This window comes from Eschrichtius robustus, chromosome 5 (assembly GCF_028021215.1).
Source record: "Eschrichtius robustus isolate mEscRob2 chromosome 5, mEscRob2.pri, whole genome shotgun sequence".
Taxonomy (NCBI): Eukaryota; Metazoa; Chordata; class Mammalia; order Artiodactyla; family Eschrichtiidae; genus Eschrichtius; species Eschrichtius robustus.
The window spans coordinates 7,897,779-7,922,102 of NC_090828.1; the positions used below are offsets into that span (position 1 = coordinate 7,897,779).

Here is a 24,324-nt window from a genome sequence, read left to right on the forward strand (position 1 = left end):
TCCTTTTAGGAAGTCCACATGGAAATGGTTCCTTTTTTGCAGCTGCAGGGAATGTTATCTTATTGATATGACATAGGTTATTCAACCATTCCTTTAATGATGGACATCAGCAGTGTCACTTTTATAATAAAGCAGCAACGAACATTCTTTACGTACATCCTAAAACACTTCTTTGAGGAGGATGGACTCCTGTAAATAGAGTTTTTAGGTGACAGGGTGAGTAGGTTTAAAATGTTAATAGCTACTGCAGAAGAGCTATACTAACTTACACTTCAAACAACAAAATTCAGCCATCCATTCTAACTTTCTTTTCTTATTAAAAATTTTTAAATAGCTTCCTAGATTTAGGAAAAGATCTCAGAAAACAAGTCCCTCAATTTATATATGAGCAAGTGAAGGTTCAGAGAGAGTAAGATTATGGACTCAAGATCTCAAAACCCCTGACAAGATGACTGACCAGGAGTTCTCTGAACAGTGGTTACTGCTGAAAGCCAGGAAGGCAACTTGAGTTAACTGACTTCAAATATAATGTGTGTTCCATCAGAGTTACTAACAAGCAGGAAAGGGAACTGTCAACTCCTTTTCCTTGCCTACCCGCGGCAAGAAAAGAAAAGAAGTACACTCCTAAAAGATACAAAAGCAAGAGGGAGCCGGAAAGGAGGTTTCTCAAACTAGGTGGAGTAATGGGCACCAAGAGCTTAAGGTATCATAAGTTCAGCTGCATGAAGTGAGCAAGTGTGGCGGAAAAGACTCTGACACGGGATGACCTTAGCAAAACTCCTTCCACAGCCTCAGTGGGTTGTGTGAAAAGTTTCTTGGTTCTAAATATCTCCATGTGGCATCCAAAATGAATGCCAGTACTGAAACCAAACTCTGAAGAGAAATATCAGAAAAGAACTAACATCCCACAATGAAGAAACATCTTCAAAGAAGATGTTGTTAAAAAAATACCACAAAAGTACTTTCCAACGAACTCCAGACCTAAAAGTAAAGCTTTAAAATGAAGCTCCAAGCACAGAAGTCTTGAATCCTTTGCTCTGTGCCTGAAGAGGCCCATTTAAAGGAAGGCATTTCTAACCAGATAACACTGTCTTTATTTGACCAGACCTATGGGGCATAGCAATGAGAAAAGAAGGTGGCAGCTACACCTTTTGAAATTATAGTAGCATGGTCTAGAAGAAAAGTCAGCACACTTCTTCTATAAAGGGCCAGAGAGCAAATATCTTAGGCTTTGCAGGCCATATGGCCTCTGTTGCAACTATTCAACTCTGCTCTTGTAGTGCAAAAAAATAGCCACAGACAATATATAACCAAATAAGCATGGCTGTGTTCCAATGCAACTTCATGAATGCTGAAATTTGAATTTTATATAATTTTCATGAAAAATTATTGTTTTGATTTTTTTCAACCATTTAAAAATATGAAAACCAGTCTTAGCTCACAGGCTGTACATAAACAGTCAGTGGGCTAAATTTAGCTTGGAGGTCATCATTGGCCAACCTCTGGTACAGAGCACTCAGTTCCCAATTGTATGGAACTTTAATGTTGGTGGAAAGATGGGAATATCTGAGGCCAGCTCCTAGGAGAGTTAAGTTAGAAGGCAGAAAGATAGAAGCATGATATTCTTTTTTTTTTTTTTTTGATTTGACACATTTATTTTTTGAAATGATTACCAGAAGAAGGATACTTTTACATCCATCACCTCACATAGTTACCTTTTTTTTCACACACACACACACACACACACTGTATTTTATTTTTACAAGAGATAAATAAACTGACACCAAGCATTGCCAATGGATGACCACAACAAAAGCAACAATGATTGCAATTACCAAACACGAAACGCACTCATACTAAGAAACATGATGTTCTTAAAGAGTTTCAGATATTTACCTTAAATCTCTTCTCTTGCTGAATTCCTCTGGTGGAATTGTCCAAGGCAGGCCTTGAGGGAGACATTCTAAAACTTCTGAAGAGAAATCAGAGAAATCCACTCCATACTCTGTTAGTATCCCTTCTGTTTCAGGCTCTATTTCACCAGCCTTCCCAAGACTCTTAGCCAGCTGCCTGTGGACAGGACAGAGAGGAATAAGCGTGTTAGTGAGTAATGAAACATAGGCGACCCATTCCTCTCTAAAAGTGAGGGTAGTAGGAAAGTCTTTGAAACCGCCTGCCCCTCCCCCAGAAGGAACACCATCACCAGTGAACGGGGGGGCCAAGCAGAAGAGATGAGGATACTCTTGTCCTGTTAACGCCATGACTACAGCATAATTTTATCTTTCCTCAGGAATTCTGACCCAGGGAGTAGGGCCAGACAGCCCTTCTTAGGACTCTGGCAGTTGTTCTTCATGGAGAAGTAAAAGCTTTTGTCAATTATTTCTCTTGTAAACACCTTTAGAGACAATTCTGATCAACCCAGTTTGCTGTTAAATCATTAGTTTCACAGTGCCTATACCTTACGTCATGCTTACTAGCTTAGATCTCATGTTTTTATTTATTTCACAATTCTACTAATTTTTCCCTTAATGTTTTAAAATATTTTATCTGAACGCAAAGGTAATATATGTTCACTCTAGAGAAGTGAGAAAAGAAAGAAATATACCAAGAAGAAAATTTAAATTATCTTTAATCCAGTCACCCAGCAAACGACCATTCGCATTTTAGGGTACTGGTCCATTAAAAGTAAGATTGCATTTAATAGGACAGTCCTGAGGCTATGAGTAGGATTCCATCTTTTAGAGGGCTGATCTCACTCTTTTATCTGTGGGACATCTACACATACATCAAAATTGATAATTCTCGATTCTTCTAAGTATTGGCATGCCACATACAGACCACAAGTCTAAAGTTAAGTGCTGAATATAGATAGTCAATACGGAAACGTGACATAAGTCTCAAAACAGCCGACTTTGTTGAGGGTGTTGGGGAAACCAGGGAAGGCTACCTCCTCCATTGCATAGGTCTACTCATCCACCAGCGTGATCCAGGAATCCACCCTCAGTAATTCCTGCAAGGAGTTTAGCTCTGGCATTAGGGTCTTCTCTGGGGCCATTCAATTTCTTTGAAGAAGATTCTGTTTCCTACATAAGGATAGATGCTTGGCTACTAGAGTTCTGAGGTACACAGTGGTGGAGTGGGACTGGGGATGTGGTTGCCTTACATGCAGACTTTTAACAAATTCCCATTTTCAGCCTCACTACTGGAACATGGCAGTGGTGGCAGAACGGCTGGCCCCATTTCTCATATGCCAGCCAAGAGAGACCAGCCCACTGCTGACACATACACCTGCCCACCAGCACAGGCTCAAGGCAGCCTGTGGGTTGACCTGTGGGCTCCAGGTGGCCTGCAGGCATTTCACATACAATGGTGGCTCAGACCAGTGCCTTCTCCTCAAACGTAGGTGGTGATCTCCCAGAAAGCACATCAAAAAGCCAAAGATAGCAAAAATACATGGGGAAAAAATAACAGAAAGCTATCTGGAAGATCCACAAATGTATGAAAATTAAACAACCAATGGATTAAAGAAGAAGTAAAAAGAAAATTAGAAAATATTTCGACCTGAATAAAACACAACATATCAATGTTTGTGAGAAGCAGCTAAAGCAGTGCTTTGAGGGAAATTTACAGCATTAAATGCTCATATTAGAAAAGAAGAAATGTGTCAGTGACCTAAAATTCTACCTTAAAAAACTGAAAAAAGAAAAGCAAATTAGATCCCAGGTAAGCAGAAGGAAGGAAATAATAAAGAAATAAGACTCAATGAATAGAAAATGGAGAAACAATAAAGAAAACCAATAAAATCAAAAGCTGATTCTTTGAAAAGATAATAAAATAGGTAAGCTTCTGGTGAGGCTGATCAAGAAAAATAAGGAAGAAGTTACCAATATCAGGAATGAGAGAACATTTTTATAGAGCCTATGAGTATTAAAAGAATAATAAGGGAATTATGAACGACTTTAGGCCAACAAATTCAACATCTTGGATGAAATGGGTAAACTCCTTGAAAGACACACACTGCCTAAGACTCCTCAAGCAGATACCAATACCTAAATATTCCTTTATCTACTAAAGAAACTGAATTCATAGTTTAAAATGTTCCCACAAAGAAAAATCCAGGCCCAGCTGGCTTCACTGGAGAATGCTACTAAGTCTTCAAGGAAGAATTAATACTAATTCCATAGAAACTCTTTCAGAATGTAGAATAGGACAGAACACTTCCTAACTAGTTTTATGAAGCCAGCATTACCCTGATACCAAAATCAGATAAAGGGCTCATGAGATCAATATCCCTCATGAAAAATAGACTTAAAATTCTTATGAAATATTAGCAAATAGAATTCAGCAATATCTAAAACGATAATACAACATTCAAGACCAAGTAATTCAAGATCTGTCTGACATTCAAAAATTAATCAATTTAATTCATCAATTAGCAAACAATGAAAAAACACATACAATTATCTAAATAGAAGCAAAAAAGCATTTAACAAAATTCAACATTTATTCATGATCAAAACACTCAGCAAATGAGTAATGAACAGGAAGGTCCTCAACTTAATAATGAAAGATTAAATGCTCTCCTCCAGATCAGGAAGATAAGGGTGTTCACTCTCACCAATAGTATTAAACATGGTATTGGAAGTCCTAGTGAGAACCATAAAGCAAGAAAAAGAAAGAAAAGGTATACAAATCAGAAAGGAAGACTTCCACATTGCATGTAAGTGGACCAAAGGACTACAATTCCCATTACAGAAGCCTCCTACTTAATGCCTGGCATCTCTTTATAGAAGACTCCTCTAACTCTACGAAAACTAGTACACTGTGAAACTAGTGTGAAAGCCAGCACACTGTATGACTTAGACTCTGCTTCAATTCAAGACTTTTAATGTGAAGAGAATGACACAAACATAAAGAGGTGCTTAGGACTCACGGCAGCTAGAGTGGTTCCCACTGAAAGTAGTGGTGGTAGCAGTACCCAATGGCAATGCTGTCCTGCAAGAGCAGTGGTTGAACCGTTAAAGAACCGTTGCCATTGTGGCCAAACTAATCCTGATAAAAGACTATGGTTGAACTTCTTGTTCTTGGCTTTCCAGACTGGCCTTTGTTCCTACCCATAACTTTCTCAGGACATTCAAGACTCTTACTGTTTCTATGAGCCCTTCAGTATCCTTCTAATAAATACCTTTTCCAACCACAGTTGGTTTCTCCTGTTTGCAACCAAGAATCTAGACAGTTAAAGACTCAGGTCTCATTAATTTTCAAAATGACAACATTATGACCTGTGTTCACTAGAATGCAGTTCCTGTTGAGGATTTGGGGAACCAGTTGTCACCTCTGAAGTTTGAAGGACATTTTGGAAATTAATATTTTGAAAATTACTGGGACCTGAGTTACCTCCAGCCCACCTAAACAATTAATTATTCTCACAGGTTCCTGAGGTTCTATTCTCTACATCCATCTCCTAATACTAATGTGTTTGTCTGGGTTCTTGGTTGTAAGCATGAGAAGCTAACTCCAGATGGAAAAGAAATTTATTGGAAAGATACCAAAGAGCTCACAGAAACAGTGAGAGACCTAGAGAACCTGAAAAGAGGGTGGAAACAAAAGAATTACATGTTCAACCTCTAAAGTCTTGATTCCAGGTTAAGATGGAAACTCAGTGACTTCCTATGTGTATCAAAAAATTATTTTGAATCTATTGCAGCTGCCAGGCTAAGACGGCAACAAAATAAATAAACAAAAATAAAAATCCGGCTTCCAGTGTCCTTGTCCCCACAGTGAGCCACTCCCCGCCTCTGCAGGAGACCCACCAACACTAGCAGGTGTTCCAATGTGATGCTGAATAAGAATGTTGAGAGAAGACCCACCACCAGTCCCTCCCATCAGGAAGCTTGCACAAACCTCTTAGATAGCCTCATCCACCAGGGGGCAGATAGCAGAAGCAAGAAGTACTACAATTCTGCAGCCTGTGGAACGAAAACCACATTCACAGAAAGACAGACAAAATGAAAAGGCAGAAGACTATGTACCACATGAATGAACAGGATAAAACCCCAGAAAAACAACTAAATGAAGTGGAGATAGGCAACCTTCCAGAAAAAGAATTCATAATAATGACAGATATGATGATACAGGACCTCGGAAACAGAATGGAGGCAAAGATCGAGAAGATGCAAGAAATGTTTAACAAAGACCTAGAAGAATTAAAGAACAAACACCTAGGAGAATTAAAGAACAAACAAACCGAGATGAACAATACAATAACTGAAATGCAAAATACACTAGAAGGAATCAATAGCAGAATAACTGAGGCAGAAGAATGGATAACTGATCTGGAAGACAGAATAGTGGAATTCACTGCCACAGAACAGAAGAAAGTAAAAAGAACGAAAAGAAGTGAAGACAGCCTAAGATACCTCTGGGACAACATTAAACGCATTCACATTACAGGGATCCCAGAAGGAAAAGAGAGAGAGAAAGGACCCGAGAAAATATATGAAGAGATTATAGTTGAAAACTTCCCTAACATGGGAAAGGAAATAGCCACTTAAGACCAGGAAGCGCAGAGAGTCACAGGCAGGATAAACCCAAGGAGAAACATGCCGAGACACACAGTAATCAAATTGGCAAAAATTAAAGACAAAGAAAAATTATTGAAAGCAACAAGGGAAAAACGACAAATAACACACAAGGGAACTCCCATAAGGTTAACAGCTGATTTCTCAGCAGAAACTCTGCAGGCCAGAAGGGACTGGCACGATATATTTAAAGTGATGAAAGGGAAGAACCTGCAACTAAGATTACTCTACCCGGCAAGGACCTCATTCAGATTCAATGGAGAAATCAAAAGCTTTACAGACAAGCAAAAGCTAAGAGAATTCAGCACCACCAAACCAGCTTTACAACAAATGCTAAAGGAACATCTCTAAGTGGGAAACACAAGAGAAGAAAAGGACCTACAAAATAAACCCGTAACAATTAAGAAAATGGTAATAGGAACATATCAATAATTACCTTAAACGTGAATGGATTAAATGCTCCAACCAAAAGACACAGGCTCGCTGAATGGATACAAAAACAACATCCATATATATGCTGTCTACAAGAGACCCACTTCAGACCTGGGGACACATACAGACTGAAAGTGAGGGGATGGAAAAAGATATTCCATGCAAATGGAAATCAAAAGAAAGCTGGAGTAGCAATTCTCATATCAGACAAAATAGACTTTAAAATAAAGACTATTAGAAGAGACAAAGAAGGACACTATATAATGATCAAGGGATCGATCCAAGAGGAAGGTATAACAACTGTAAATATTTATGCACCCAACATAGGAGCACCTCAATACATAAGGCAAATACTAACAGTCATAAAAGGGGAAATCAACAGTAACAAAATCATAGTAGGGGACTTTAACACCCCACTTTCACCAATGGACAGATCATCCAAAATGAAAATAAATAAGGAAACACAAGCTTTAAATGACACAACAGACCAGATAGATTTAACTGATACTTATAGGACATTCCATCTAAAAACAGCAGATCACACTTTCTTCTCAAGTGCATACGGAACATTCTCCAGGATAGATCACATCTTGGGTCACAAATCAAGCCTCAGTAAATTTAAGAAAATTGAAATCATATCAAGCATCTTTTTCGGCCACAACGCTATGAGATTAGAAATCAATTACAGGGGGAAAAAAAACGTAAAAAACACAAACACATGGAGGCTAAACAATATGTTACTAAATAACCAAGAGATCACTGAAGAAGTCAAAGAGGAAATCAAAAACTACCTAGAGACAAATGACAATGAAAACACGACAATCCAAAACCTATGGGGTGCAGCAAAAGCAGTACTAAGAGGGAAGTTTATAGTAATACAATTCTACCTCAAGAAACAAGAAAAATCTCAATCTAACCTTACACCTAAAGGAACTAGAGAAAGAAGAACAAACAAAACCCGAAGTTAGTAGAGGGAAAAAAATCATAAAGATCAAAGCAGAAATAAATGAAAAAGAAACAAAGAAAACAATAGCAAAGATCAATAAAACTAAAAGCTGGTTCTTTGAGAAGATAAACAAAATTGATAAACCTTTAGCCAGACTCATCAAGAAAAAGAGGGAGAGGACTCAAATCAATAAAAAAAGAAATGAAAAAGGAGAATTTACAACAGACACCACAGAAATACAAAGCATCCTAAGAGACTACTACAAGCAACTCTACGCCAATAAAATGGACAACCTGGAAGAAAGGGACATTCTTAGAAAGGTATAACCTTCCAAGACTGAACCAGGAGGAAACAGAAAATATGAACAGACCAATAACAAGTAATGAAATTGAAACTGTGATTAAAAATCCTACAACAAACAAAAGTCCAGGACCAGATGGCTTCACAGGCGAATTCTATAAAACATTTAGAGAAGAGCTAACACCCATCCTTCTCAAACTCTTCCAAAAAATTGCAGTGGAAGGAACACTCCCAAACTCATTCTACGAGGCCACCATCACCCTGATACCAAAACAGACAGAGATACTACAAAAAAAGAAAATTACAGACCAATATCACTGATGAATATAGATGCAAAGATCCTCAACAAAATACTAGCAAACAGAATCCAACAATACATTAACAGAATCATACACCATGATCAAGTGGGATTTATCCCAGGGATGCAAGGATTCTTCAATGTATGCAAATCAATCAATGTGATACACCATATTAACAAACTGAGGAATAAAAACCATATGATCATCTCAATAGATGCAGAAAAAGCTTTTGACAAAACTGAACACCGATTTATGATAAAAACTCTCCCGAAAGTGGGCATAGAGGGAAGCTACCTCAACATAATAAAGGTCATATATGACAAACCCACAGCAAACATCATTCTCAATGGTGAAAAACTGAAAGCATTTCCTCTACGATCAGGAACAAGACAAGGATGTCCACTCTCGCCGCAATCATTCAACATAGTTTTGGAAGTCCTAGCCACGGCAATCAGAGAAGAAAAAGAAATAAAAGGAATACAAATTGGAAAAGAAGAAGTAAAACAGTCACTGTTTGCACATGACATGATACCATACATAGAGAATCCTAAAGATGCCACCAGAAAACTACTAGAGCTAATCAATGAATTTGGTAAAGTTGCAGGATACAAAATTAATGCACAGAAATCTCTTGCACTCCTACACACTAACAACAAAAGACCAGAAAGAGAAATTAAGGAAACACTCCCATTCACCACTGCAACAAAAAGAATAAAATACCTAGGAATAAACCTACCTAGGGAGACAAAAGACCTGTATGCAGAAAACTGTAAGACACTGATGAAAGAAATTAAAGATGATACCAACAGATGGAGAGATATACCATGTTCTTGGATTGGAAGAATCAATATTGTGAAAATGACTATACTACCAAAAGCAATCTACAGATTCAATGCAATCCCTATCAAATTACCAGTAGCCTTTTTTTCCAGAACTAGAACAAATATCTTAAAATTTGTATGGAGACACAAAAGACCCCAAATAGCCAAAGTAGTCTTGAGGGAAAAAAAAACGGAGTTGGAGGAATCAGACTCCCTGACTTCAGACTATACTACAAAGCTACAGTAATCAAGACAACGTGGTACTGGCACAAAAACAGAAATATAGATCAACAGAACAGGATAGAAAGCCAGAGATAAACCCACATACCTATGGTCAACTAATCTATGACAAAGGAGGCAAGGATATACAATGGAGAAAAGACAGTCTCTTCAATAAGTGGTGCTGGGAAAACTGGACAGCTACATGTAAAAGAATGAAATTAGAACACTCCCTAACACACACCATACACAAAAATAAACTCAAAATGGATTAAAGACCTAAATGTAAGACCAGACATTATAAAACTCTTAGAGGAAAACATAGGAAGAACACTCTTTGACATAAACCACAGTAAGATCTTTTTTGATCCACCTCCTAGAGTAATGGAAATAAAAACAAAAATAAACAAATGGGACCTAATGAAACGTAAAAGCTTTTGCAGAGCAAAGGAAACTACAAACAAGATGAAAAGACAACCCTCAGAATGGGATAAAATATTTGCAAACAAATCAACAGACAAAGGATTAATGTCCAAAATATATAAACAGATCATGCAGCTCAATATTAAAAAAAAAACCCCAATCCAAAAATGGGCAGAAGACCTAAATAAACATTTCTCCAAAGAAGACATACAGATGGCCAAGAAGCACATGAGACGCTGCTCAACATCACTAATTATTAGAGAAATGCAAATCAAAACTACAGTGAGGTATCACCTCACACCAGTTAGAATGGGCATCATCAGAAAACCTACAAACAACAAATGCTGGAGAGGGTGTGGAGAAAAGGGAATGTAAATTGATACAGCCACTATGGAGAACAGTATGGAGGTTCCTTAAAAAACTAAAAATAGAATTACCATATGGCCCAGCAATCCCACTACTGGGCATATATCCAGAGAAAACCATAATTCAAAAAGACACATGCACCCCAATGTTCACTGCAGCACTATTTACAATAGCCAGCTCATGGAAGCAACCTAAATGCCCATCGACAGATGAATGGATAAAGAAGGTGTGGTACAAATATACAATGGAATATTACTCAGCCATAAAAAGGAATGAAAATGGGTCATTTGTAGAGACGCGGATGGACCTAGAAACTGTCATACAGAGTGACGTAAGCCAGAAGGAGAAAAACAAATATCATATATTAACGCATATATGTGGAATCTAGCAAAATGGTACAGATGAACTGGTTTGCAAGGCAGAAATAGAGACACAGATGTAGAGAACAAATGTATGGACACCAAGGGGGGAAAGTGGCAGGGCGGGTGGTGGTGGTGGTGGGATGAATTGCGAGGTTGGGATTGACATATATACACTAGTATGTATAAAATAGATAACTAATAAGAACCTGCTGTATAAAAAATAAATAAATAAAATAAAATAAACAAAAAAACCCAAAAAACAATAAATAAATAAATAAATAAATAAATAAAAATCCAAGGGTGATAAGTCACTATATTGTTGAATCCAGAGTCTTACTAAGTCTCTTACATGAAAAGCAGGAGTACTAATCAGAAAGAGTAACACTCAAGAGAACCAAACCATATATATATATATATATATATATATATATATATATATATATATATATATATATATACATATATATATATATATATATATATTTCACATATGTATATACATAGCAATACAAGATTAGGAAACACAAGATATAGGAAGATGCAGAAAGGTCTGAGTACCTTGGATGCCTAGTTCTAACTGACCTTTCATTGTCACAAGTCGTAAATGGACTATGATGGCATATCCATCCTAAGCGGTGGTCTGTGAAAAGACAGTAGAGCAGAAACGTCCTCCCTGCAGGCAGAACTGCAAGCAATATATCCATGGTCTACTTTGGCTGAGGAAAGATGGCCTGATGGGCAGAGGCTACATGTTTAACCAGATGGACAGGGACCTAAAAGAAGGAAGAGCGGAGGACTGGTGACAAAGACATCTGGGGAACAGACACGGAGAAACGGGCCGACTGCAATGGGCCCAGAGTATGATTATTTGTGTTCCATGAGAATGGTCAGAAAAAGACTCCCACTGTGGAGGCAAGATGACCTTGAGAATGTCAACCAACCCCCTTCCCCAGGCACTGCAGTGCTTGCTCAATGGGCATCAGAACAAAGTACCTGGTAACAGGAAATGAGCTCCACAGCATGGGCTTCCTCTCACTAATGCTAACCAACCCTTACAGGACGCCAGCTGTCCAGCAGCAGCAACCAACTCTGTGCCCCTGATACGGAACCACGGCAGGAGGACCCACCAACCAGCTGAGAGCAGATTTAGTTCACTGAGCTCTTCTATGATGGAGAGGACAGTAATCTTTCTCTATTAAAAGAAACACTAATTCTGGGTTTGGGTTTGCTGTCTTCATTTGTTCTACCCACCTTGCTTATAAACACCATAATCCATAGATTTACCAAATGCTGTTTAAGCTATTATGTTACCTCACTCAATAATACTGTTTGTAATCAAGAATTTCACCTTACAGAAGTAGAGACGCCCACTGAATTCACTGATTAGAATGATGTACTATACATCTGACGGGCTAAATGGGGAGGTAACACCTTATGAGGTTGGGATATAACGTTGCTTTTATTATTCTAGAGTTGTGCACATCGTCTGGGGACCAGGAGTGCAAGGGAGGGGTTGGGCCTCTCACTGTCATACTTAAGACCCACTCACAGTAATACTCACTTCTATATTTGAGAGACTTTAGTACCTCTGAGGACACAGTTGTGATTCCTCTGAATTCAAAGCTAAGACTCCAAGAATCCCAACTAATTTATTAACAAGGCATGAAATATACTTCCTACTTCCTTCCCGAAAAAAACTATGTGCAATTCAAGTCAGCTGAGAGATGACTCAGAAGTAAGGGTTCAAGAATGGCAAGTAATGATATAAAGAGGTTAATCATATATTATGTTGATCCATATGAAATTACCAATATATCTGACCATTTTTTACCTATAAAACACAATTTCACATGATTCTCTCCTACAGTATTAAAAAAACATGTAAAATAATTAACCATACATACAATCCAACAGCATACACAGTTTTTGGAAGAAGTATAAACAACAAAGTAGATCATATAGAGCTTATTAGAGAATTAAACTAATATGAAAAGAAACACATTCTAATATGTGGGTAGGAGTCTCAGTAACAGTCCTTGTGAGGCAGACTTAAAACACAGTGGCCATCCTACTCCTACTTGGTGAGACTGGAGTGGCCAAAAATGATCATCTTATGCTTGTTAATGGAGGGCTTAAACACCTGAACAAACGGCATTTTATAATATCCAACTTAAAAACTATAATGCTAAAATCTAAGAACTCATTATTTAAAGATGCAGGGGGGGAAGGTGGGGAGAGGAGCCATTCCAGGTGTTCCACTAAAAAAAATACTGCATGTAAAAAGGAAGAAAAGAACAAGAAAGGGAAATGGCAGAAGGATAAAACATACTTTATAAGTATACAGACACAGAAATGACTATCTTGACCAAAGATATTAGCAAGAACTCAAAAATTTATGAAAATATCACCACTAAAGAAGAGCTTAAAGCAAAGATCCAAGTGCATACAAAATAAATAAATTTCACAAAAGGAAATAAAAACTAGTGTGTTAGACGTAGAAAACAGGAAATAAGTAGAAAAGAAAAACAAAACCATCATAGAAATGAAAAGTCATACGGGAGATAACTAATGAAGAACTGACACTATTTGAAAAAACTAAGGATCATAGAGAAAAGTCTGAGAGAAGTGGGAAAAAATCAAATTGGAACGTACTAAGCGTATAGAAAGGTTATAGGGAAAACAGATATGAAAGGTAGGTGAAGGAGATCAAACATTGGCATAACTGATATTCCTGAAGGAAGGAACTGCATATATGAAATAGAGAACATTTTCAAAAATATCACTAAGACAACTTTCCTGAAATAAAAGAAATTTTACAGACAGAAAGGGTATATATCATGTCTCGGGAAAAACTAATACAGAAAATTACCACTGAAGTTAGTGGACTTTAAAGATGAAGATTTTTAAACGCAAGAACTCACAGAATGTAATTCTCACAAACCATTTCTGAAGGGCTACTAGATAAAGACGACAGCCTACCAAGAAATGGAGCAATTTCCTGAAAAAGAAGACTAGTGCTGAGTACTGGATCCACTTCTGTTGGGATGGAAAGGTGAAAGGAAAGGAGGACAAAAGTAAGCAGGTGATGATGGACCTAATATTCGTCAGAACAAGTCAGGTCAGTCATTAGATCTTTGCTGAAATTTAAAGTAAAAAAAAAAAAAAAAACCCTGTCTTTTATTTAATTTTATTGTTGCTTTGTGTTCTGGCAAAATTTTTTCACCAGGCTCTATTCTGAGTCCAAAGAACCTTGATTTGTTCATTGAAATTATAACATGGCCTATAAAAACAAAATTATATTTTGATTAGGGCCTCCAAATGTGATCAATGACTCCAAGTTTCTATTAGTAGTAATTAACATTTATTTTACTAAGTTGCAGAGAATGTTTCTCAAATATCATATTTAAATAAATTTATTATAGGTTTTCACTCAAGATGCATTTGATAGTAGCATAGACTAGATAGCTTGTAGGAGATAAAAATCTAACAGGTCAGCAATAAGAGCTCATGTATTCAGACCCTAGATGCCTCAGAAAAAATCATATGCTGTCTACTTATAAATTCTGCCGTCACCCTAAAAACCAAAATACCTTGGGATCTAAACAAAAGCAGAAGCTAGTAAGGAACTGACTTACACATTGTGTATTTCTCTTACAGAAGGATTTGTTTTATATTTTTATTTCAGTGCAAATTTTATTTTAAATGAATACTGAAAGTAACTTTCCCTTTCATGTGTTACAGTTTAAATATTACAACTTTCTAAGCCGTTTCTGTCTTCTATTCACTGTCTGAAAAGATGATAACAGCTGCTTTAGGACAACTATGATTCAATGTTGCATCAAAATGTCTGGCCAGGGGCTTCCCTGGTAGCGCAGTGGATAAGAATCCACCTGCCAGTGCAGGGGACACGGGTTCAATCCCTGGTCCGGGAAGACCCCACATGCTGTGGAGCAACTAAGCCCGGGAGCCACAACTACTGAGCCTGCGCTCTAGAGTCCACGAGCCACAGCTACTGAAGCCCATGCGCCTAGAGCCCGTGCCCTGCAACAAGAGAAGCCACTGCAATGAGAAGCCCGCACACCACAACCAAGAGTAGTCCCTGCTCGCCGCAACTAGAGAAAGCCTGCGTGCAGCAATGAAGACCCAACGCAGCCAATAAATAAATAAATAAATAAATAAATAAATAAATTTTTTAAATGGCCAATTCTCTTAAAAAGCAACCTACTCTGCACTAAAATATGTCCTTCAAAAATAACTTGGGGGACTTCCCTGGTGGCACAGTGGTTAAGAATCCGCCTGCCAATGCAGGGGACACGGGTTCAAGCCCTGGTCCAGGAAGATCCCACATGCCGCAGAGCAACTAAGTCCGTGCGCTACAACTCCTGAGCCTGCTCTCTAGAGCCGGCGAGACACAACCACTGAAGCCCGCAGGCCTAGAGCCTGTGCTCGGCAACAAGAGAAGCCACCGCAGTGAGAAGCCCGCGCACCACAACTAAGAGTAGCCCCTGCTCGCCCCAACTAGGGAAAGCCCGCACACAGCAACGAAGACCCAACACAGCCAAATATAAATTAATTAATTTTAAAAAAATAAAAATAAAAGTTATGATTGATAAAGAATTAAAAAAAAAAAAAAACCCAAATAACTTGGAAACTCTCACAGCCAAGAGGACCCTAAAGAGACATGACAACTAAATGTGATATACAGGTATTCTAAATGGGAGCCCTGAACAGAAAAAGGACGTTAGATTTTTTTTTTTAAATCAAGGATTTCTGAATAAAAGTATGGACCCTAGTTAATAATAACATATTAGTTTTGGTTCATTAACTGTAACGAATGCACCATACTACATGTTAACAACAGGGGAAACTAGGTGCGGGGGTATATGAGAACTCTCTGTACTATCTTGACAATTTTTCTGTAAATATAAAACTGTTCTAAAAAATAAAACTGAGACAAATGAGTAAAAGAAGTTATCTAGATTTCCACTAATAGGTAAATGATAAACTGAACCATGGCATATTTGTTCAACTGAGTATTATGCATTTAAAAAATAATTTTGAAGATGTAGCAACATAAAAATGACTATGACATAAAGTAAAAAAATAAAATATATTTAGGAATAGTATAATTTAACTATGTAAAAACATTTATGAAAAGATTAAAAGGGAATGGTGTTGATTTTTTTTAGAGAAAAAGGATTATGAGTGACTATTTTCTCTATTTTCTAAACTTCCTTTAACGTTGTAACACTTTTAATTTAAAAATTATAGAGACATTTATTGTAACGAAACTATGGTGCCCAGTGCTGGTTGCCTAACCAACATTCAATCCCCTCTTCCTCCTTCCTAATAGAAACCTAATCTTCTTCATAGAGGGAACTCATCTCATCTTTAGAGCTTCATTATTCTAATAAAATCAGAGCATAGCTCCCCTGGAGACCATAATCGATATCATGGTTGGTGGATAGAATTTCCCCCTTCCTTGTTTGATGTGATCAAGAAAGCATGCAGCTTGACCACACTGGCAGCCATCTTCACAGCCGTAGAGAATCCACTGCTAGATCACTGAAAACAGCAAAGGGCAATCTGATAATATCAAGTCACTGACTATACTAGGCCTGAAGTCTGCACAACCTCTGGATTCCCACTTGTGTGAGATAATATATTCCCTAATTATTTAAGTCACTTTGGGTCAGGGTTTTCTATCACTTGGTGCTAAAAGCATCCTAACTAATATAAAAATATTTTAAAATATCTTCCATGAGAAGCAAACTTTCCTTTCCTTCCCTTCACTCTGCAACAGAAAATATAAAGCTCTTACTACCAAAAATAAAATCTCAGGACTGTTCACATCATATATCTTGTAGATATTCAGTACACACTGACATGGTACAGCTGGTTCTAGAGCATAAGAATACTATTAATGGCTCCTCCCTTAAGCAATGTATTTCTATCTTAAAGCCACTCCCTTTATGATTTCCATGTTGAACCAGGCCCCCAAAAAATAAAACAAGCTCATTTCACCTTCATGGAATATAGCAGCAAGACCAAGAAGTCATCCCTTCCCCAGAGCAGATCTCTCTCCTCAGTATTATCACTCTCCTTTGATTATATCTCCTTTCTGGCACATGCCTCTTTCTAGCTGTGTAATAGTGGTTTAGGTATTGCACAGCTCTTATTTATTATAGATGAGGAGAATCATCCTAAAGAGAATAAACATTTCTTTGTTTCTGTATCTTACACTGATGCTTGTTCATCTTAAGTGCCCAATACATGATGGTTGAATAAATAAACAAATTAATGCTCTTGAGCCTGCAAAAAAGGCATTCTATTCCTCCTTGAAACTCCAAAGGAAAACTAAGAAAACAGAAGATGGTAAAAAAAATAAATAAAACCCAAAACATGGATCTAGGTAAACACTTGAGTCCTTTAATAACCAGCTGCCACGTTAGCAAAGTTATTAATACTAATATCAAAAAAATCAGGTGATTCACTTTGTTATAAAGCAGAAGCTAACACACCATTGTAAGGCAATTATACTTCAATAAAGATGTAAAAAAAAAAAAAAAAAAATTAGATTGCGCTGATGATTGAACAATCATGTAAATAAACTAAAAAACATTGAATTGTATATTTTAAGTGGGTGAACTGTATGGTATATGAATTATATCTCAATAAAGCTGTTTAGAAAAATAAAAAAATAAAAAAAAAACCCTAATCTATTTTACTCTAATAAACATTGTTGAGAAATTAAAAAAAAAAAAAAAAAAAAAAAAATCAGGAACAAGAAAAAAATGCCTGCTACTATTTCTTTCACTCAAAATTGAACTGTCATTACTTATTTGTGTGGAAAATATCTCCTTCCCAATTGTGAGTTGCCAGTTCAGGAAGATTTGAAAAAGAAATAAAAGTTTTAGGGATTTGAATTGAAGAAACAAATCTGTTTACCAATGATATGATTATCTACATTAAAAATCCAAAGAAAACTATACCCAAAGTATTAAAATTAATAAGGGGATTTAGCAAGGTGTCTGGATAAAGAATTAATATACAAAAATTAACTGTAATTTTATATACCAGCACCAAAAAGTTAGAAAACGCAACTTAAAGTGTCCGTTCTTCAGAAGTTAACATTAACAACATGAAAAGACAACTCTTAAACCAAGGAAAAGATATTTTCCGTATTATTAACTGCTAAAAGACTACTTTCTAGAATATTTTTTTAAACTCCAAAAAATCAAATGACAAACAGCCCAATTAAAAAAGAATGCTAAAATGAGTGAGTGAAAGTTTAAGCAAAAAGAGAATTGCAGAGTTTCAAAAAATATCTCCCAGAATATAGTATAGTATTTACAAGGGAAAATAGTAAGTTAGGAATTCTGGCAGATACCATCTTAGCCAAGTGATCAAGGTTAACTTCACCAGTATACATACTGATATCACGTACCCCCTGATATGATGTACATCACTTTGTGGTATCCTTCCCAATAATGCTTAATCTCAGTCTAATCATGAGAAGACATTAGACAAACCCAAACTGAGAAACATTCAAAATCACTGACCAGTACTCTTCAAAAGTGTCAAGGTCATGAAAGACAAGGCTGAGGAATTATCACAAATTGGAAAAACTACAGTGACATGACAACTGCAATGTAGGATCCTGGACCAGATGCTCAAACAGAAAAAGGAGGTTAGTGGAAAACCTGATAAGATCTGAATAAATCCTATACTTTATTTAACAGTATTGTACCAAAGTTAATGTCTTAGTTTTGGTAAATATTCTATGATAATATAAAGATGTTCACATAAAGAGAAGCTGGGTAAAGGGGATACAGGAACTCTCTGTACCATTTTTGCAATTTTAAATCTAAATTATCTAAACAAAAAAATTAACTCTGAAAAAAATGAGTAAAAACATTAAAGATAATCTCTAGGAGAGGAAACATAATGACCATAAATATATGAAAAGGTGCGCAATCTCATCAGTAATTAGGAAAATACAAATTGAAATCACAATGAGATACCGTTTTACATCCACTTGTTTGGCAAAAACTGAAGAGTCTAACAATATCACATGTTGATAAGAATGTGAAGCGATGGAGTTTAAACACTGCTGGTAGGACTAAAAATGGGTACCGCCACTTTGGAAAATGATTTGGCTGTAAAGTTGTAAAGTTAAACATGCACATATGTATCACAGATGATGCAGTAATTTTACTCTTAAGTAGAGTCTAGAGAAACCGGTTAGTAAGCACTGGAATGTTCATAGGAGCATTGTTTATAATAGTAAAAACCTTGGTTCAACCCAAATATGCACTGCTAGATAAACTAATTATAGTATATTTCAGGAAATAGAAATATTATGAATTAAAATGAATGAAATATATGAATATATCTTGGAAACATAATGTTAAATAAAAAAAAAGCAAGTCGCAGAAGAATCTGTGTAGCATGGTATTTTTTATAAGGTTCAAAAACAAGCAAAAACTAACACTTTCAGGGATATAAATATGGGTAAATTATAAAGAAAAGTGTATGTTTGAGACAGTGGTTACCTCCTGGGAAAAAATTAGGGGTTAGGACAGAGAGGAACACACAGGGAGCTTCAACAGTATTGTGACAGATTTCTTAATCTGGGTGGTGAGTTCAAGGGTTGGTTTAAATACAAGAATTCAAAAATTACATAAGTGTTACATGTATTCTTTTATCTGTGAAACATACTTTGCAATTAATATTAATAAATATTTTTTTAATAAAGGAAACCTCATTTTATTTATTTCTTTATGTATGTATGTATGTATGTATGTATGTATGTCTGCATTGGGTCTTTGTTGCCGTGCGCAGGCTTTCTCTAGTTGCGGCGAGCGGGGGCTAGTCTTTGTTGTGGTGCGCGGGCTTCTCACTGCGGTGGCTTCTCTTGTTGTGGAGCACAGGTTCTAGGCGCACGGGCTTCAGTAGTTGTGGCACGTGGGCTCAGCAGTTGTGGCTCACAGGCTCTAGAGCGCAGACTCAGTAGTCATGGCGCACGGGCTTAGTTGCTCCGCCAGTGCCCCACAACTACTTCCTGGGATCTTCCTGGACCAGGGCTCAAACCTGTGTCCCCTGCATTGGCATGCAGATTCTTAACCACTGCACCACCAGGGAAGTCCAATAAATATTTTAAAACAATATTTTAGACAAATATATACCCAACCCTTAATAGTGATTATTTCAGGGGATGAAATTCTGGAAAATTTTCACTTTCTATAGCACATGTTTTAAATAATCTTAATATCAAATATATAATGAGTATGTATTGGAAAAAACTGCAATTTTTAAAAAATTTTGATACTGCAATAACAAATAGTTGTGAGATAGAAAGTTTTCCTCATTAGAATAATTTATAATGATCACTACCTCAATTTTTTTCACTCACCAGAGTTCCTCCACAAACACTGTTCCCATTCACAATCACTGTTACAACTGGGTCCTACTGTAAGATTAATCAGGACAGTGCTGAAACATTCCCAGCTTCTTACACTTGGGAGTTGTGTGTATGTGCAAACATTCTCAACAAATAAGCATTAGGTCCACTGTTCTGCGTAATGTGCTAGTAAAAACCTTACTGAGGGAAGGGGCCAGCTACCGATAGAAGAAATTAAGACAGGAAAGTCCTTCGAATTGGTCTCTGTGCCTTAAAGAAAATAGGAACACTTAACAGTCAACATTAGTGTTGCAAGCCATTCATCCTCCTTCCTCTACCACACAGCCTCATAAAGTTTTAGCCTTAAAACTAGGCTATACACAGGAAGGCAGTCATACATTCTTGGAGTGATTATCACTATCATTATCGCTCTCACATAAATGCTTTCATGCATATTGGCCTATGTTGGAAACCCCATGCAAACAGATACAATGGTATATCAGATCCCTGAGAACCTGCAAGTGGAGAACAATCAAACATGGCCACACCCAGAACTTCAGTAACAATACACAGTGAAAACAAAGTATGGCAAATACTTGAGCTGTATATTTTAGGTATTATTTTCTATAATCAGGAGGAAAGAACATATTATTTCCCTTTTTCTGGCTCAGTATTATGATGCAGCAGAAGGCAGCAGGTAAGGAATTGGGGACTTTTAAAAAAAAGTGTGGGCAGATCAGTGATGACAGAATGTGGAAGAGAAGCAAGGCTCAGTAACACTGACTGATTTTAGGGAAGGCCCTGAAGATTCAGAGTGAAGAGCTTAATGTCAATGTGAAGGGAGCAAAGAGGAGGCGGAAAGCTTTTAAGGAGTAAAAGAGAAGGCTGATGGTAGCTACGGTTCTCTAATACTTTAAAATAATACTTTCAAGAAGACTGTGGATGAAGCTGACAACCGTGGAAGAAGGGTTAATGATTGCACACGGTACAAGGAAGGAACACTTTGGAAACAAAGCCTGCATCAGGACCACTCTCCTCCATTCCTTTTACTTTTGCTCTGTTTTGACCAAGATGCTCTCAGTGTTGAAGACATTAGCTTTTACCAAAGCGGATCCTTCCAGGCCACCAGGTGGAGCCCAACAGTCACAAAAAAGAGCCCCCTCCTCAGCCTGATTTGCTTTTTGTCTACCAGCCAAGCTAGAGCCACACACCCCCAAAAAGGACTTATAAAGTCTAAGTTTGGTAACACAAGTTTTTAGGATTACATAACACAGCCTCTTCCTCAGAAGAGTCTTCAGATACGAACATTCTCTTGAAAAGGTGAAATACTCTTTGCACAGGGGGAAGGACTAGCTAGAGCTATTTTTTCAATTTGCAAATCTTGTAGGCTATGCCTCAATGAAACAAACTAATTTATCCTGTTTGTTTTTTCTACCAACCTAGTTACTGTTTCATTTTCCTAAATACAGTTTAATGTAATTTAATGACCACCTCCCCAATTCATATCTACCTCATAAGAAATTTGGTATCTATCAAACCTGAACGGAATAGTAAAAGTATTTGCTTCTGTTAGTCAACAAATATTTCTGATTGTCTGATTACTGACACCTTATAGGTGCAAAGGTGGGAGCTGAAGAAGATACCAGAACAGACCCCCTTCCCCATCAACCACTTCTTCCCCACCACACACGTCGTCAATCAGAACTTCCCTTCCTCCCCTTTCACCTCACCCGGTCACTCTCTCCAATGGAAGCTGCTGTCCTTCATTCTCTTAAAATGAGCAGTAATATGACATTAAGCCTAGACAATCCATGTTCAACCAAAAATTTCTCAACCCTGCTATACATGCACTGACCTATTCATTTTCCTCCTTCCCATCCCTTAAAGCTACCAAAGTTTGCTAGAGAAAGTAATATAAATATGTCAGTTTGCTCTAGGTCAATTCATGTCATAGATCTTTAGTTAGTCTTCAGTGTTGCCAAGAAACACTATTATGTTTTTCACAGTAGCTGCTGTAAAACTTTTCCATTTTCTTCAAGATTTATCCTTAAATATTCCAGAAGAAGAAACCATGATAAATCTAGGAGAAAGTGACCTTGATATCTCCATGTGCATGACATCCTGGAAGAGAAGGCTGGGACTGTAAACTCTATACTTTAGGATAGCAGATTTCACAAAGGTCTGAGAAAGTATAAGCATGAATTCCACTGCAAGAGTTTCTAAAGGGAAGGATGATTTAAGAGAGTTGAGAAGCTCTTAAAACTATAAGTCTGATTATATAATTACAAATCATTCCAGCAAGGAAGCCAATGTGGCTTTTTAAGTATCTTGGACAAGAATCTAGTACTAAATATAAAAAGTACTAAATACGTTGTGATGCATAACAAAAAGCAGTGATCCCGAAAAGCCAGTAAGGGTTCACTAAGAACAGATTACCCTTAGATTTTTGATAGCATTACAGGACTAAGGTTCATCAAAGTGTGGCATGTAACGTATAGAGGTGAATAAGGTTCAACTGAAATCTCTCATGGCAATTCCAAGAACAAGATAAAAAATAACTTTTAACAACTACAGGTCTCTAGTACTGTAATTCTCTTTGGGCTTCCCTTAACTGGAGGCACCAAAGTGCCACTGGGAGTGCCAGAGAAGCAATGCTTACACTGAAGGGGGCACCAAGACTGATGGCCTCCTGAAGGCCCCTTCCAAAGCTACTGAAATTATACATTCTATTAATGTGCACATGCTACTTAACCTTTTTGTTAAAGATTCTAAATGTGGGGTTCTCCACCTGCGGTTATATACTGACTGTATATTGTTATCAAGTGTTGATTTTGAAACCATAGAACCTGGTTCTCATCACTTTCTGTTCTAAACTACTCCTGTGTTTTCTAGCTTGATTTATGGTACAACATCTTCCTAGCCAACACGGCTGAAGACCTTGGGGTCATCAAATCATTTTCATCTACCCATCTGACCAGCCAGCAAACATTCACTGAGCATCCTTGTCCTAAAGAAGTTCATGGCCAAGTAAATAACTTACATAAGCAATTACAATATAAACAGATGAGAGCTTCAAGAGTGGTATTATTAGAAACTATGGGAGCACCATGACGGAGGACTCAGTGAGGCGACATTTTCCGAGTAGACGACCGAGTTAAGTTTCAAAGTTGAGTATTTCACTAAATAAACACTGGGGAGAGGAGAAAGCTGCTGCTGGGAAAGGAAGTGTAGTGTGCAGAAGTCTGGAGCTAGGAACACAGTTAGCAATGAAACGGCAAGCAATGAGGCATAAGTGAAGGGAACAGTAGGAGATGAAGTTGTCCTTGATGAATTACGATTAAATGCCATCATCTAACCAATTACGCAAGTCAGAGGCCTGAGAGTTCATTCAAGGTTCTGTCCTTCTCTTTCATGCCCCACTTCCAATTGGTTACCATGTCTGAGAAAGTTTACCTTCTTCATCTCCCCTGACTCTTTTCATTCCTTTTGCTTCCCTCGCTGCAGCTCCTTTACTTCAGGTTCTCCCATCCCATCTTAGTGCGACAGCCTACTGCTTGCTTTCCGTCATGGCCCTTCCCACCCACTCTGGACTCTGAATCAGAGTGATCTTTTAGCAAAGAGGCTTCCACTCTCCCAGAAGCAACCCTGGATTTCCCCCTTCATCCACCTCCTCCAAGCTTCCAGAAAATTATTATATTCCTACGGAAGAGCTTACAACACTCTGCTTTGTACCACAGCTAGAGCTCAAAGAGACAGGACATTCAGTCCATCTGCTTTACCCACACTCTTTGCCAGAGCGTTGAGTCCCCCAGTCCCTGATAATGGGGCAGTGGATCGCAGGACCTCGGACCCCTACCTCTGTTTAAAACTATTAGGCAAATAACTCTCTCAATAGACCAGTAAAGATCTTCTACCCTAGGAATTCTGTATTGTGCTGTAGACTACAGTGTGTGACCTGCAGAGGACTGGCAGTACCATTTGGGGGCCATGTATGCTATCAAGCAGGTAAATGGCTACTGTGTAGAGAAAAGCAGACTAATACAACTCATGTGCAGAAAGGGGTAGAAAAAAGATACCATGTGGTGGCTGGACTGGTCAGGGTGGTTGAGAGAGAAGCTGTGACTCCTTTGCCACCTTGTTAGTTCTGAGCTCCTCATGAGACCTGCCTACGC

General features: G+C 37.6%; 1 protein-coding gene across 7 annotated transcripts in view; it reads right to left on the reverse strand.

Annotated features, from left to right (window-relative positions):
• DIS3L2 (DIS3 like 3'-5' exoribonuclease 2) overlaps positions 1-24,324 on the reverse strand; it is a 389,397-nt gene that overhangs the window by 187,621 nt on the left and 177,452 nt on the right. For all 7 annotated transcript variants that reach the window (XR_011074112.1, XM_068544210.1, XM_068544212.1 and 4 more), the window contains one exon: positions 1,897-2,070. Coding sequence is in view for 6 of the 7 variants with exons in the window: in XM_068544210.1 (XP_068400311.1) it covers positions 1,897-2,070 (174 nt within the window). In the remaining variant the exon portion in view is untranslated. The remainder of the gene's footprint in view (positions 1-1,896; positions 2,071-24,324) is intronic.